Source organism: Canis lupus, chromosome 3, assembly GCF_048164855.1.
Source record: "Canis lupus baileyi chromosome 3, mCanLup2.hap1, whole genome shotgun sequence".
NCBI classification, from domain to species: Eukaryota; Metazoa; Chordata; class Mammalia; order Carnivora; family Canidae; genus Canis; species Canis lupus.
The window spans coordinates 8,084,130-8,100,050 of record NC_132840.1 but is presented as its reverse complement, the minus strand read 5'-3'; the positions used below and the strand labels follow the sequence as shown (position 1 = coordinate 8,100,050).

Sequence of the window (15,921 nt, the reverse complement as noted above, 5' to 3'; positions counted from 1 at the left end):
AAATCCCCTCCGAGAGTGGTTGTGAGGATTTGTTTGAAGGAAATAAAGTTATTTGGCCCTAGAAAGTATTAAATAAGTGGTAGCTGTTACCAGTGAACACAAATAGAACTTATGTGCCAGATATTAAGTCATTTGATCTCCACAAAAACTCCCCATTTCATAATGAAAAATGTGAGGCAAGTAGAGGTTAAATTTAACTTGCCAGGAAGAGCAGAATCAGACCCCTCCCTGCCTTTCCATATAGAGCCTACCACACAGACGAGGAAATCTTTCCATGCTGCACTATGCAAGAGCTGCCACTGTTCCAGAAAAGACGGTGCCTGTAGCTCTGGTGGGGCTCAGCCCAGGGAGAAGAGGGTTAATTGTTCTCCCACACAGAAGGGGAGCTCAGAATTTGCAGAGAGAGGGGCACTGGCTGGCTCAGTTGGAAGAGCCTGACTGGAAGTCAGGGTTATGAGTCTGAGCACCACACTGAGTGTAGAGATTACGTTAAAAAAAAAAAAATTGTAGAGAGAAGGGTAGGTTTACCGTCATCAGGCACACCTGAGCAAGCGTATGACTCCTGAGTTTCCTCTACCATGGAGAAGAAGCAGGGTGAAGCCAGCAGAGTTAAAAAGTATTCCCTTGGGGCAGCCCAGGTGGCTCAGGGGTGCCTTCGGCCCAGAGCCTGATGCTGGAGACCCGGGATCAAGTCCCACGTTGGGCTCCCTGCATGGAGCCTGCTTCTCCCTCTGCCTGTGTCTCTGCCTCTGTCTCTCCTGATTAATAAATTCTTTAAGAAAAAAAGCCATTGAAGTGGAGAGTGTCGTGGGTGAATGGCTTAGTATGTGATGATTCTCAGGGCAATAAAACTACGATAAAAAAGTAGTTCACTCCCCACACACCTCTGGGAAAAATTCCTTTAATAAAAAAAGTCGTAGTACATTTACACAATTGTCATCACTCTTTATCTACAGCACTCAACAGGGAAAATAAAAAATAAAGGACAACATAGTCGCGCTTAGTATAAAAACGCAGGAATTCATTCTGACAGGAGGCCTGTTGTCCGGAGAGGAGAGAGAAATGCATGAAGGCATGTGAGCCGAGCAGCTCAGGCCCGGGTTTCTGAGCAATCCAGGGGACGGCTGAGGACCCGCCTCTAATGTTTTGAAGACAGCATTAAAAAAAAAAAAAAAAAAAAAAAAAATCCAGGTTGCAATAAGAGGCCTCATTCTAAGAAGAAGGAGAAGGGTCCATTCCAGAGAGAACATCATCACTGGGGGGCGTGGGGTGGTCAGAGTCGGTCCGGGCATTTTATGGCAGGTGATAGGCTCCCAGAAATTTGGCCTTGGAGGCAAGCCTGGCCCAGGCGGAGAGGTTTCCAGAGGTGAAATCAAAGCGCCCATGTGCCTCCATTCTGAAAGGCTTAGAAACCAACCCTTAATGTGAGATTTGAGGGCCTCTCTCCAAGTCGCTAAGGCCACTTCTTGACAAGCTCCCAAGTCCCCTGCTGAGGGAGGATTGAGGCTCCTTGGAGATGCCACCGCAGCTGACTGTTAGCCCCTGGTCCTGTCTAGTCATCCTGGCCACCCCCGTACATGTCCGCCAGCTTCTTGAAGCGGCTGCCCCACTCGTTCAGATAGTCATAGTCTTGGTCCTGGTCAGAGGCCGAGGAGGTGAGGGAGCTCAGGGAGGCAGCGTCGGAGCCGCTCCCCTCGTAATCAAACACCAATAGGGAGTCATAGGGCGGGGCCGTGGGGTCCGTGTTGGCCGCCTTCAGGTTCTGCGGAGACAAGAGCAGGTGGTTAGGAGCAGCGCTCGGCTCAGCAGCTGCGAGAGCTCGGGCGAGGGAGTTCGCCCTGCTGAGCCCGCGTTTCCTCATCTGTGAAGATACCTCTTCCCTCCGTTAGAGTTTTGAAAGGTGAAATGAAATTACACACAAAACCACTGAGCCCTGAGCCCAGCGTACGGTAAGGGCTCCGTGCACCGGGCCAGGGGTCAAGAGCAGGGACTCTGAAATCAGACAGCTGGAGTCAGAGCTTGGACTTCACACCCTAGGTTTGTGAAGTGGGGCAAACGCCTTAACCTCTATGTGTTGTTTTGGTCTTGTCTTTAAAATGGGAGACTGGGCAGCCCAGGTGGCGCAGCGGTTTAGCGCCTGCCTTCGGCCCAGGGCGTGATCCTGGAGACCCGGGATCGAGTCCCACATCGGGCTCCCGGCATGAGGCCTGCTTCTCCCTCTGCCTGTCTCTACCTGTCTCTCTCTCTGTGTCTCTCATGAATAGATAAATGAAACCTATTAAAAAAAAATTCCATCAGTCTATCCTTCCTTGTATTAAGAACCTCCATTTATGGGGCGTCTGGCTGGCTCAGTCTGTAGAGCATACGACTCTTGATCTCGGGGTCTGTGTTCAAGGCCCATGTTGGGTCTTAAGAAAAAAGAGAAAAGAAAATCTCCATTTATTGCTAATGAGATACCAGCCTGTGATAGACTTCTATCATATACCTGCTATATACCTAGTTCAGTTGTTCTCACAACCCTGGCTGAATATTTGATTTTAAGCTTGGGGAGGTTTGGAAAAAAAAAAAAAAATCAGAGCTTAAAAAACAAATGAATCCCTGGATTCCAGGCATTGCTATTTTTCAAAATATCTCAGATAAATCAAACATGTGATCGGAGTTAAAAACACTGGAAACACTCAGCTATTATCAATAATCACTATCATCGGGATGCCTGGGTGGCTCAGTGGTTGAGCATCTGCCTTCGGCTCAGGTTGTGATCTTGGGATCCTAGGATCGAATCCCGCATCAGGCTCCCCTCGAAGAGCCTGCTTCTCCCTCTGCCTGTGTCTCTGCCTCTCTCTGTGTGTCTTATGAAGAAATAAATAAAATCTTAAAAAAAAATCACTATCATTACCTAATAAATGCTACATGCCAGCAGGCCAGTGGTTCCTAGACTTAAATTACTTGGGAATATTTAATTAATTAATTAATTAATTCATGAGAGAGAGAGAGGGGCACAGAGACACAGGCAGAGGGAGAAGCAGGCTCCATGCAGGGAGCCCGATGTGGGACTTGATCCTGGGACTCTAGGATCACGCCCTGGGCTGAAGGCAGGCACTAAACCGCTGAGCCACCCAGGGATTCCTACTTGGGAATTTTTTAAAAATTCCGAAGCCCTGGCCACATCTGATCAATTAAATTACAATCTCTGCAGGGAGTCATAGACATCAGTAATTTTTAAAGTTCCACAGGAGATTCCAATGTTTGGGAACTGCAGCTCCAGGTACTTACTGATGCAATCCTAAAAATAACATATAACAGGGCGCCTGGGTGGCTCAGTCGGTTAAGCATCTGACTTCAGTTCAGGCCATGATTTTGAGATCCTGGGATGAGGCTTCATAGAGCTGTGTGCTCAGTGGGGAATCTGCTTCTCCTTCCTCTGCCAACCCCGCGCCACCCCCACCCCACCCCAGCTTATGATCTTTCTCAAATTAAAAAAAAAAAAAAAAAGGCAATCTATAACAGAGGGTCCCCAACTCTGCTCCATGTTGGGGTCACCTGGGACCTTTAAAAATTCAAACTTAGTCTGGCTGCACATTTTTCTAACAATTGTTCTATTTGTTGAATAAATGAATAAATTATTCCTAACATATTGCTAACCATTCTGCCCCTTAGGATTTTATGGAGGAGAAAACAGAAACCCAGAAGTTACTCAAATATGCCAGAAGTCATACAGCTGGTGGAAGGAGCCCAGACTCCAAGCCCTTGCTCTTTATCCCATGCTGCTGGTGCTTGAATAAAGGGCTGTGCCAGGCTGGCCCCCTAGGCCTCACCTCGATGATGAAGTTCCCAATCTCATCTGGGTTGGCTGGACGTGGACGGTACATGGGTGTGGGGATGAAGGTTGGTGCCACATCGTTGCGGAGAACCACCTCAGGCCGGGCCTCCAGACCCCGGTGGAGTTGGGTGATGTCATAGTCCTTCATGGAGGTGAAGTAGAACATGGGACTGAGAAGGCAGCCCCCCACAGTTTAGGTTTCAGCCCACTCCCCTGCCACGTGGGTTTCTGGTTCACGGGTAGGTCTTAGAAGACAATCTTTGCCAGACATTTCCGAAACCCCTCGTTTCCACAGCCCCTCCTCAGAAATCAAGCATAGCCTCAAGGCCATCTTGGCTGGCGTCAAAGGGACTATAGCACTGGACCAGATATCCTCTCAGAAGAGGAGAGTTGGTAGTCAATCCTACATGAAAATTGGCACGTTAGGCCAGAGTCTGGTCAAAGTAGCTGATGTGGTTAGTTAGTTGACTCAGCCACATCCACCAGTGGCCTTAGGGGCACCCATCTCCCGACCCCTAGACCTCCTTATACCTTACCTGGTCCTCCTCACCACCTCCCTCTTCGCCGTAGTAGAAAACATTGTCACGGGTATCGTCTTCCGGGAGCAGAAGGGGCTCCTTCACCTTCCTCTTCCTCCTCACCAACAAGAGGAGCACCAGCAGGAGGACTGAAAAAGTCAGGGAGGGTAAATTAAATGTTCACCCTTCACACACACACAGCTGGCCAGTACCCCCAAGCCCTCAGAGCCTCACCCAAGTTTAGACCCCCCTACTCAGTAGCCAGGGCTTAAAATACTTTTTTCTTTCTTTCTTTTTTTAAAATATTTTATTTATTTATTCACAATAGACATAGAGAGAGGAGAGACACAGGCAGAGGGAGAAGCAGGCTCCATGCCAGGAGCCTGATGTGGGACTCAATCCCGGGTCTCTAGGATCACGCCCTGGGCCAAAGGCAGGCGCCAAACCGCTGAGCCACCCAGGGATCCCTTAAAATACTTTCAGTGGCTCCCCTGCACCTAGGAAAACCCCTAATCCTTATCCAAGTGTATGGGATTGGCCTCTGCCTGTCTCCACACACATATGCACATGCCTGCATGGGGTTAGTCACACTGGCCTCCTTGGAGTCCCTCAGATACACCCTGCTTCAGGATCTTCATCTGGGCTTTCCTCACCTGGAACACTGTGCGCACGCGCATACACACACACACACACACACACACACACACACACACACGGCTCTCCTCCTTCATGCCTTGGCCTACTATCGCCTCCTCCTAGCAGCAACCTGACTTCGTTCCCCCGAGTAATTCTGTATCATTTATTGCCAGTCTCCTCTCATCGGTGATAAAGGTCCTCAAGGAAATTCTCTGGGGGATGGGAATCTCCTAGCAGATGTTACTTTTCAACGTCTGCTTTTTCAGTCCCCAAGTGACACCTAAATTAACCACAGACTTTCAGTGGAAAGCAAGACCGTGCAAGTCTGATAAGGTGTAGTAATTTGAATACAGGTAAAATACGGTTTTAGTATTTCAAGAGGACTGGCCTTTAGTGCTATGGTTTGAAAGGCTGACAGCCTATTTGGACATGGGGGTAGTGGACAACTGATGCCTGGCTGTTCTCCCTAATGCCAGAACCACCTTCAGTTAATCCCATATAAAGAAGGGACTCCAGGGCTCTCTCTGTGGCTGTTCAGTAGGAGAGAATACAACCACTATTTACCTTTACCACTTTTTTGGCCTATTTACAGAACTGATGTCTATCACTGGCCAGAGAAAACAGACCTAGCCTTCTTGGGGAGTCTACGGGTTGTCAGAATGCACAGCCTATGGAGGCTTTGCAGCAATCTTTTTCTCCTCTTTTCCTCCCCATTGAATCTGGGGGAAAGGGGGGAGGTGAACTGGACTTTTCACCTGCAACAAAGCTTTTTTTTTTTTTTTTTTAATTTTTATTTATTTATGATAGTCACAGAGAGAGAGAGAGAGGCAGAGACACAGGCAGAGGGAGAAGCAGGCTCCATGCACCAGGCGCCCGACATGGGATTCGATCCCAGGTCTCCAGGATCGCGCCTTGGGCCAAAGGCAGGCACTAAACCGCTGCGCCACCCAGGGATCCCTGCAACAAAGCTTATATATCTGCCTACTGGTATCTCCATTCGGACTGCCTGGCAATTCTCTTCCCATGATCTTTTCCAAACTGGTTAATGGAAACTCCAGTTTCTACTTGTTCAGGTCTTAGAAACATTGATGGCTCTTTTCCTGATACCACTTATGAACCCGAACTGATTCTGCCTTGAAATAGGACCATCTCTCACCATCTTATCCCTAGATTATGGCAATAGCTCCTTAACAGTCTCCCTGTCTCCACCCTTACCAGTCTGTTTAGTAGAATCCTATAAAAAATCAAGTCAGATCACATCACTGGTTTGCTCTAAACCCTCTGATGACTTCTCATTTCATCCAGATCCTTGTAATAGCCTACAAGGCCCAACATGATGCCCTAGCACAGCCATCACCTCTCTGACTTCATTTCCTACTTTTGTCCCTTTTGTTTTTTCCACTCCAGCCATTTGTCACTTCTGCACACCAAGCACAGTGCTGCCTCAGGACCTTTGTTCTTGCTGTTCCTGAGATATCTGCATGATTTGCTTCCTCACCTCTTTCCAGTCTTTTTTTTTTTTTTTTTTTTTTTAAGATTTTATTTATTTATTCATGAGAGACAGAGAGAGAGAGAGGCAGAGACACAGGCAGAGGGAGAAGCAGGCTCCATGCAGGAGTCCGACGTGGGACTTGATCCTAGGACTTGAGGATCCCACTCTAGGCCGAAGGCAGATGCTCAACTGCTCAGCCACCCAGGTGTCCCGAATTCATATTTGATTAAACGTGTTTCTGTGTAAGGACCAATTCAGAGAGTGGAAAAAAGTAAATGTGACAGGTTCTATCTTTAGATAAAGAACTCGGTTTGTAACTAAACACTTCTGCCCACTAGACCAAGGACTCTCAAACTCTAGCATGAATCAGAACCCTGGAGGGCTTCTTAAAACACAGATTCCTGGGTCTTACCCCTAAGTTTCTGAATCAGTGGGTCAGGAGTGGGCCTGAGAACTGGCCTTTCTAACAAGTTCCTGATCCTGCTGATGCTGTTGTTGGTCTGGAGACCACACTTTCAGAATTACTGCTCCAGCCTCTAGATGACATGACAGCAGGGCTGAGTCTGTTGGTTCACCACTGTATCCCCAAAGCCTGGCACATACCAGAAGCTCCATAAACATCCATCACCTGAATGACACTCAGGAACTACGAGTACCAGGAACTGATGTGTGATGTTGGGGATGCCTTCATCCCAGCAGGTCAGGGTAGAATTGGATCTTTTAACTACCCCATCCTTACAGAGGGGAGGGCACCGGTACTCACGCAGCAGAGCCAGGACAGCCCCCAGAAGCGGGAGGAGGAAGCCCCACTTCCAGCGGTGGGGGCAGGTCTCCACGTGGCCGTGGCAGTCACACACGGTGGCTTTGATTACTGTCAGCTGTTCCTTGTTGCCATGGTCAGCCAGGGAAAGGTGCACATCATATGTGTCTTGCTTCAGGAACTTCTTCAGGGACAAGGCAACTGTGTTTCCTGGAGCAGACAGATGACATTTACCCGGGAGGCCACAGTGGAACTGAGCATATCCTGTCGGAGTTAAGGAGACTGCCTCTCCATCTGGGCAATTAGTGAGAAATGCCCCAAAAGCACACTTACGCCAAGTGTTAAAGATTAATGTTTGGCCAAAGCCAAGTTCACTATCATGGAAAGGATTATTGGGATAACAAAATAAATTCATCATTTTCTTTTTTTTTTTCAGATTTTATTTATTTATTCATGAGAGACACACAGAGAGAAGCAGAGACATAGGCAGAGGGAGGAGCAGGCTCCATGAAGGGAGCCCGATGTGGGACTCAACCCTGGGACCCCAGGATCACGCTTTGGGCCAAAGGTGGCGCTAACCGCTGAGCAACCTGGGTTGCCCCATCATTTTATTTTCTTAAAATCAAATCAATAGTCACAGCATTTTTAAGATAATGAAGTTTTTAAAAAAGTCATGGCAGGCAGGGCCAAGAGTTCTCAGCAACTTTAGCTGCTTGACTGTTCTCAAAAAGAACACATTGAAATATATCGTTCCTGGAGATAACTAACCCCATCTTTTAATATTCACAGTAACTGACCACTTGTTTTCCTATTTGAAAGTTCATTACCATTTATTATTATAGCATTTACAGTAATAGCAAATATGTTTATGTCTCAACGGTCTGATGGAACTTCATTATTTGAAACACTGGTATTTCTGTGAAATTATCAATTTTTTTAAAAGATTTATTTATTTGAGAGAGAGCACATGTGTGAGTGCAGGAGGGAGGGGCAGAGGGTGAGGGTCTCCAGCAGGCTCCACGCTGACCGCAGAACCTGACACAGTGCCCGATCCCATGGCCCCAGGAACACAACCTGGGGTTGGATGCTCAACCGATTACACCACCCAGGCACCCTGAGAACATCAATTATGAACAAATCCAAATGCACAGGACTTGGTGATATAACTGGGATTGTCAGGCAGATCAGAGAGGCTTCCAAACTGTGCTGTCACAGCATTCACGATGCACACAAGTTCAGGGGTGCTGGCTACGAGGCTGCAGTGGACATGGTGCTAACTGGCCTTCAAAGGCTTTGAGCGAGTGGCAGGTTGGACACAAAGCAGAAGCCAAGCCTCCGTGAGGCTGCACAAGGTGTGGCCATCCTAGAATGGGGAAGAGGGCTAGGTTGTGGGTGAGAAATATAGGGTCAGGGGTCTCTCAGAAGAAAGGCCTTCAGTTTAGACTTCTCATGGAAGGAGCTATTAGCCTTTGCAGTGTGATTTCTCATCATGCAGGACTCTCCCAAGCATTACAGATTCTTGTCATTAAATGCCAGGAGTGTCCCCAATCACTGGGGCAACCAAAAACCACCCCACCTTTCTAGCTCACCCACCCTCAGGGTTGCCAGTGTATTTCAGCATGGATTTTTTTCTTTTTAAGATTTATTTATTTATTTATTCATGAGAGATACACAGAGAGAGGCACAGACACAGGCAGAGAGAGTAGCAGGCTCCTCACAGGGAACCAGATGTGGGACCCGATCCCGGGACCAGGATCATGCCCCAAGACAAAGGCAGACGCTCAACCGCTGAGCCACCCAGCCGTCCCTTCAGCATGGACTTTAAGCAACTTTTTGTTCAAAGATCCTGCATATACATTGGGCTCCTCTTAGCACAAAAGCCAGAAGGGAGAATTTGCTATGTTCCTGTACAGTAATGGAAGGTAGACAGGGAGCTCTGCAGGCTGAATATTTAGTCCACCAAAGTCATGGAGGTCAATGTGGGGTATTTCATCAAAACATTCCTACCACCATCATGTCCCCATGCTGGAGGGAGGATTTCTCAGGTGACTGTGATGATGGTGGTGCTGGTAACTAAGGGGACACTAACTGGGTACAAGGCTCTACTCTATCTTCACTGACACTTTAAGAGGAGGCACTATTAGCCTCATTTTACAAATGCAGAAATTGAAGCTTAGGGAGGCTAAGTAACCAGACTGAGGTCACACAGGAGTAGAATTTGGGTTAACTCCCCTGACAACAAGGACATGGTCAGATAGAAAAACTAAATTAAAAAAACAAGAACCAGGGGCATCTGGGTGGCTGAGACCTGAAGTGTCTGCCTTTGGCTCTCGGGTCATTATCCCTGGGTCCTGGGATCAAGCTCTGAATCAAGTTCCCTGCTCAGACAGGAGCCTCCTTCTTCCTCTCCCTTTGCCCTTCCCCCTGCTTGTGCTCTCTGGCTTGCTCGCTCTCTCAAATACAAAAAGTTAAAAAAATAACCACCCGCCCACAAGAACCAGGAGCACCTGAGTGGCTCAGTTGGTTAAGTGTCTGCCTTCAGCTCAGGTCATGATCATGGGGTCCTGGGATTGAGCCCCACATTGGGTCCCCCAAGTTAGCAAGGTGTCTGCTTGTTCCTCTCCCTTGCCCCTCCCCGGTTCATATTCCTTCTCTCTCTCCCTCCCTCCTCCCTCTCAAATAAATCTTAAAAAAACAAAACAAGCAAAGAACTCCCCAAGAACCAGGTATCAATACTATAACCAGGTGTTGGTACTAGGCTTTGGCCATAATGTTCACACTTGACCGAGCCAGATCTGTGATTGCCGCTGGGGAAGAGTGCTAGTAAAGGTGGCTGTTCACATCTATTGAGCACTGATGTACCAGACAAGAAGCCTCTCGCATAATCACCTACTTTATCTTCACAGGAACTAGATGGAAGTAGGTACAATTATTGGCACCATTCTACAGATAGGGATAACTGGTGATCAGTGCAGTTCAGGAACTTGCCCATAATCACAGAGCTAGTAAACAGAGGAACTGGGTCTGGAACCAAGGCATCCCGGTTCCAGAGTCCATTGTCTGTAAACGCTAAGATCAGGGAGGAGAAAAAATGGCTTCTAGGCCACAAGGGGGTGACAGGAGACCAACTTGGGCTTGTTAAAGACAAGGTGCCCGACATTATATACTCAAATCACAATAATCATAAAATTGACACAATGTGGGTGTCTGCAGCATGTCTCCTGAGTGCTTTCTGGGCTGTGCTCAGTGCAGTACTAGACATTGGGCATTTGGTTCCTTCTGGGCAGAATCTGTGTGCACTGGTTCCCTATTTTCCTCCTGGTGCACCCCAACCCCAAGAGGAAGTGGGGGGGACATTTCAAACCAAAGTCAACAGTGTCACTCACTCCAGGGGCCTTAATGGCATTTGGGGCTGGATTTTTCACATATCCTGGGTCCTCATTCACTTGACACCATTAAACCCCTTGCCAGGGCAGGATGGGAAAGAGAAAGGATAGGGAAGTAGATGGAAGCAGGTGCGTGACGGCCTGGGACTGTGGCTTCAACTTCTGCTCCATACTCACACACACTGTGCCGTTGGACATGCTACTTAACCCCTCTGAGCCTCATTGTCATCTGTAAATGTGGATAAAAACATTGACCACAGAGGGTGGTAGAAATATTAAAGAAAGAGGGGATCCCTGGGTGGCTCAGCGGTTTAGCACCTGCCTTTGGCCCAGGGCCTGATCCTGGAGGCCCGGGATCAAGTCCTACATCGGGCTCCCTGCATGGAGCCTGCTTCTCCCTGCCTGTGTCTCTGCCTCTCTCTCTCTCTCTCTCTCTCATGAATAAATAAATAACATCTTTAAAATAAATAAAATAAGGATGGATGGATGGATGGAAGGAAGGAAGGAAGGAAGGAAGGAAGGAAGGAAGGAAGGAAGGAAGAAAGAAAGGAAGGAAGGAAGGAAGGAAGGGCGAGCATCTTGTGTAATATCAGGGATCAATAAATGGTAGGCAGCAGCGCACCAACGGTAAATCAGAGTGCCTGGATTCAAAATCTGGTGGCGTCATTTTCTAGCTGTAATGCCTCTGCCAAGATCTTTCACCTTCTGAACTTTCTGTAAGCCTGGTTTCTCACCTGTAAACGGCGCATACGCACATAGATGTGGGTTTCTGTGAGAATTGAGTAACCTCATCTATGAAGCGTCCGAAGTGCTGTCTCGCACATAATAAGCATGCTCACGGCATGTGAGCTATTATCACTGCAGGAGTCCTGGCTCCTTCATTATGTGATACCTCACACATCCTGGTCCATATTCCCCACCCCCCACCTCAGTTTTTCGAACTGTACAGAAAGGTGGTTGGGCTAGAGCATTCTTGAAGGCTTAAACTAAGTTAATAACTAGCATTTGGTTGACTTTCAAACGCAGACCATAACATGGACAGGGTCCTCATATGGGGCACACACCCACCTACCACCCACCACTCAGTTACCTTTCTCATTGACCTCTGCAGTCCAGTAGATGTCCGAGTCATGTGTGAGCTGGGCCTGGAAAGGGGAGGTGTGGGGGGACAGGTCCTTGTCCGTGATGTTCAGCATTTGGGGCACAGGACTTTGGTTGCAGATGGTGATCCAACGGGGCTCAGGGACTGGGCCATGGTCATTGACATCCATAAGTGTTAGCAGGAGGGTCCCAGTGCCAGTGGTGGGAGGGCTCCCTGTTCATAATGACACATAGATCCCTTTTCAGCATCTGCCCATGGTGGAGGTGATGAATGTTGAGCTCTATGACCTACCCAGTCAGCCTCAGGGAGGTTCCTGTTCACTGCCCAGCTGCAACTTTTCAAGACCCTCCATGTCCCGCCCTAGTCTCATCATAGGTCAAACCAGTGATGGCAAGTCCATGGCAATCATGCCATCATTCTGATAGCAGATATTCCTAACTGATCATAGGACAGTTACAGCCACTTCATCCATATGGCCACTACCAATCTATCACAAAGGGAAACCTATTGGCCACCCCAGGACTGATGCAATGTTTGCTGATGAGCTTTAAGGATGTCACCCTTCACAGTCCTGCTGGGACTTCTCACCTGTTTCCAGGCCTTGCTTCACTGTGTCAAGCAGAGATGTCAAATCACATCACAACTCCCAACTCTGTCACAGTGTGACATCACTAATCAATCATGGCCCTTTCCCGGCAGCCCCTTTCAATCAAATTACAAGGTTTAGGAAACTGGCCAATTCAGGGCTCAGTGAACTACACACGTGGGCCGAAAGAAATCCTTCTCCTAACACCTGGATCTTAGGGAAACCATAGCCAGCCAATCCTAGTCTTTAGAAATCTCCTCTGAAAGTCTTCCTTGACCCTTCAGATAGGTTTGCTGGTACCCATGCTATGTCTGTGGAGGGGATGTGTTATGTCATGGGTTCCAAAGGTACCCAAGTGGAGGCGTTTGGAGGAAGTTCTCACCATCATCTGTGGCCAAGACCATGACTTCGTAGACATTGTTCTTCACGAACTGTTCATCCTCACGGTCTAAGACCCCTGTGGCTGTGACCCGCCCACTGTCTGGGTCCATTGCTAGCCACCCAGCTGGGTCTCTCAGGATGTGGTAGCTGGAATGGAAAAGTTGAGAAGAGTCATACCTAGAATACTTAGAATTCTGGTTGTCATTCAAAGCCTACTCATTCCAACTGGCAGATGGTGTCATGGGACTCAGGGCTCCTAAGCGGAATCACATGAAAAATGCACCTCACCCCTAAATGGGAGCCTGAGCAGCAGGGAGATGGCCCAGCAGGGACACATGAGGGGGAGGGGGTATACCTGCCCCCCTGGATCTCTGTTCAGAGTCTTCAGCCCCGGGGACGGTAGGAAGGGAAGGCCCTGTGTAGGGGCGATGTTCAGTATATTTAGCAATCTTTATGGTAATTAGAACAAATGCAGACCATACTAAATAGCCCATCCAATACTACTACTGCTTTTGGATGCATCCGAGCCCAGCTCCCGTGTACCTGATCTTCTGACCCCCCTTGTCGGGATCCTGTGCAATGTAGGTGCAGACAGTCTCCCCGATAGCGATGCCCTCCTGGACCTCGACGACTCTGGAGGGTGGGACAAACACAGGTGCCTCATTCACATCCTCCACATGGACTACCACGGTGGCCGTGGAGGTCGGGAGTTTCACCACAAAAGGAGCCTCATTGGTCACTTCGATGTACAGAATGTGCTGGTTTTTGGCCTCGAAGTCCAAGCCCTGAGAGAGAAGGAGAGGGAGGATCTGAGTTGCCAATTTGTGAGGAGGACCCATTGCAGTGCTATGATGGCAGAAAGAAAGGAGCAACAGGGAGGGGTTCGAGGCTCCCAACATCAACAATGCTGTCCTTTCTGGGGCGTCTGGGGGGTGCAGTCAGTTAAGTGTTTGACTCTTGGTTTCAGGAGTTGTGACCGAGCCCCACGTGGAGGCCCGCATCATGCTCCAGGCTGGGGCTGAGCGTGCTTCAGTTTCTCTCTTTCTCCCTTTCCCTCTGCCTCTCCCCACCCTCTCTAAAATAAATAAATCTTTCAAATAGAAATGCTGTCCTTTGCATAAAGCCTCCTGAACTTTTTTTTTTTTTTTTTTTGAGGGAGTACAGGGGCAGAGGGAGGGAGAGAGAGAATCTTAAGCAGGCTCCAGGGCCGAGCCCGACGCAGGGCTTGGTCTCCCGACCTTGAGATCGTGGCCTGAGCTGAAACCAAGAGTCAGACGCTTAACTGTCTGAGCCTCCTGGGCACCCCAGCCTCCTGCACTTTCTGAGTGGCTGATGGGGCCTCTCAGACCAAACCTAGACCAGGAAGCCCTAGAACTGCTTTCCAATGGGGCGGTGGCCTTGTAGGGGTTGTTGTAGAAACTTTCGGAGGCCTTTCCGGTTGTCATAATGACTGGGGACGCTGTTGGCATTTCTAGGCTAGGGCAGGGACACAAAGACCTGTCCCCACAGGCCACGGGACTTGCCAATATCCCCTCGGACATTCACATATGCATGGGTGTGAAACATCTGTTTATAGTTACATGTTTCACATATAAACTAAGTTTTTGGTGTGGTTTTAATATATAGTGACCTTTCTAGGAGTGCAACTTCTGAGGGGAGCTTGCCATTTGATTTGTTCAGGCTTTTCCCTGAAAGCTGTTTTTTTGCTACTCTGTAAAGACATCAGTATGACTTGTGGTATGCATGAGCCACCCAAGTGACACGCAGCATCCACTGCATTTGGACGTTTCTACAGAGAGATGCAAGTAACTGACCATGTCATTATGTTTTCTCGTATGCACCCAAGTTTTACATCGTTCTATATGTACTATGTTCTATATGTTCTATATGTACTAATACTATCTTATTATCAGTAACTTTTCCTGTAAAATCCTCCTTTATTTCAGAGAATTCTACATTTCTAGAAATTGTGTAAATTGGATAAGTTATATTATAAATGAAATTTATTTCACAATATAAAAAGGGCATTACAAAGTTTTGGGTGCAAGAAGAGGATAGTGATAAACGTATTATATAAGGGGCGCCTGGGTGGCTCAGTGGGTTAAGCATCTGCCTTCAGCTCAGGTCATGATGTCATGATCTCAGGGTCCTGGGATGAGCCCCATGTCAGGCTCCCTGCTCAGCACAGAGTCTGCTTCTCCCTCTCCATCGGCCCCTCCCCTTTCTCCGGATCTGTCTTGCTTTCTCTCTTCATCTCTCAAATAAATAAATGAAATCTTTAAAATAAAAAAAGTATTATATAAGACCCTGCTTCTCAAACTAGGCCATTCTTCAAAATAAACCAGGAGGTAAACGAAATCAAAGAAAGATCAAGCCCATTTTCTTAAAGCATCAATTTTATTGAATGACTTTTTAAGAGGCAACCATATCTAACTATTAAGTAACTTAAAACATTTTACTGTGCAAAAACCTACATATGTATTATGGATAAAATGTAAAACTAGTAAGAATTCCACTAAAACAGAGACTTTCTGTGTGAGAAGACCAATTGGGGGCAGCCATGGACACCAGGATTTGGGAGGAGAGGCTCCACTAATGTGCCTCAATCACATCTGGGATTCTGACCTCTTTTATGAATTGAGTCCCTTGGTAAGACTTACTTTGAACAAATTCATTCCCTAACACAAGAGGGATGGGAAAGTGTCAGAAGCCTGGTACACTCCCTGTGAATTCTGGTGAATGTTCCAGAGCAGGTGTCACAAGGCAGGTGGTATACCTCCTTGTACTGGAGGCTGAAGACCTGACTAACCCAGGGGTGGCCCTTGTCTAAAGCCCAAACCGACTCACCGTTCTGGTCGTCAGGATGCCCTGGTTGCTCTCTGGGTGGGTGGTGATGCTAAAATGGTTCCCGTCATCACCTTCCAAGATGCGGTAGGTGGCGTGCCAGGCCGGTGAGTTGGGGGCATCCAGGTCACTCACTGTCAGCCTCTGCACCTCATGGCCCACCATGTTCTCGGGTACACGGGCCTCGTACTGTTGGTGTGGGAAGCACAGCATAGTCAGAGCAGAGGGCTCTCTACCCACCCTGAGACTGTTCCACTCTTCACCAGCTATGGATCCTCCGTGCAATTCCAGGGGAGCTCCATGCCACTCACTCTTTCTGGGACCGCCCAACCCATATATCAGGGTTTCAGGGCACACACATGCACATAGTTCCAAGTATCAGCTGCTGGGACAGAC

General features: G+C 48.1%; 1 protein-coding gene across 1 annotated transcript in view; it reads right to left on the bottom strand.

Moving 5' to 3' along the window:
* Positions 1–885: 885 nt before the first annotated feature.
* The window catches only part of CDH3 (cadherin 3), a 47,147-nt gene continuing 32,111 nt past the window's right edge, over positions 886–15,921 (bottom strand). The window contains exons 9-16 of the mRNA XM_072816382.1: positions 15,529–15,714; positions 13,225–13,466; positions 12,683–12,828; positions 11,703–11,927; positions 7,230–7,436; positions 4,357–4,487; positions 3,816–3,962; positions 886–1,762 (exon numbers count right to left, since the gene is read on the bottom strand). Of these exons, the coding sequence (XP_072672483.1) occupies positions 1,553–1,762; positions 3,816–3,962; positions 4,357–4,487; positions 7,230–7,436; positions 11,703–11,927; positions 12,683–12,828; positions 13,225–13,466; positions 15,529–15,714 (1,494 nt within the window). The 3' untranslated portion in view covers positions 886–1,552. The remainder of the gene's footprint in view (positions 1,763–3,815; positions 3,963–4,356; positions 4,488–7,229; positions 7,437–11,702; positions 11,928–12,682; positions 12,829–13,224; positions 13,467–15,528; positions 15,715–15,921) is intronic.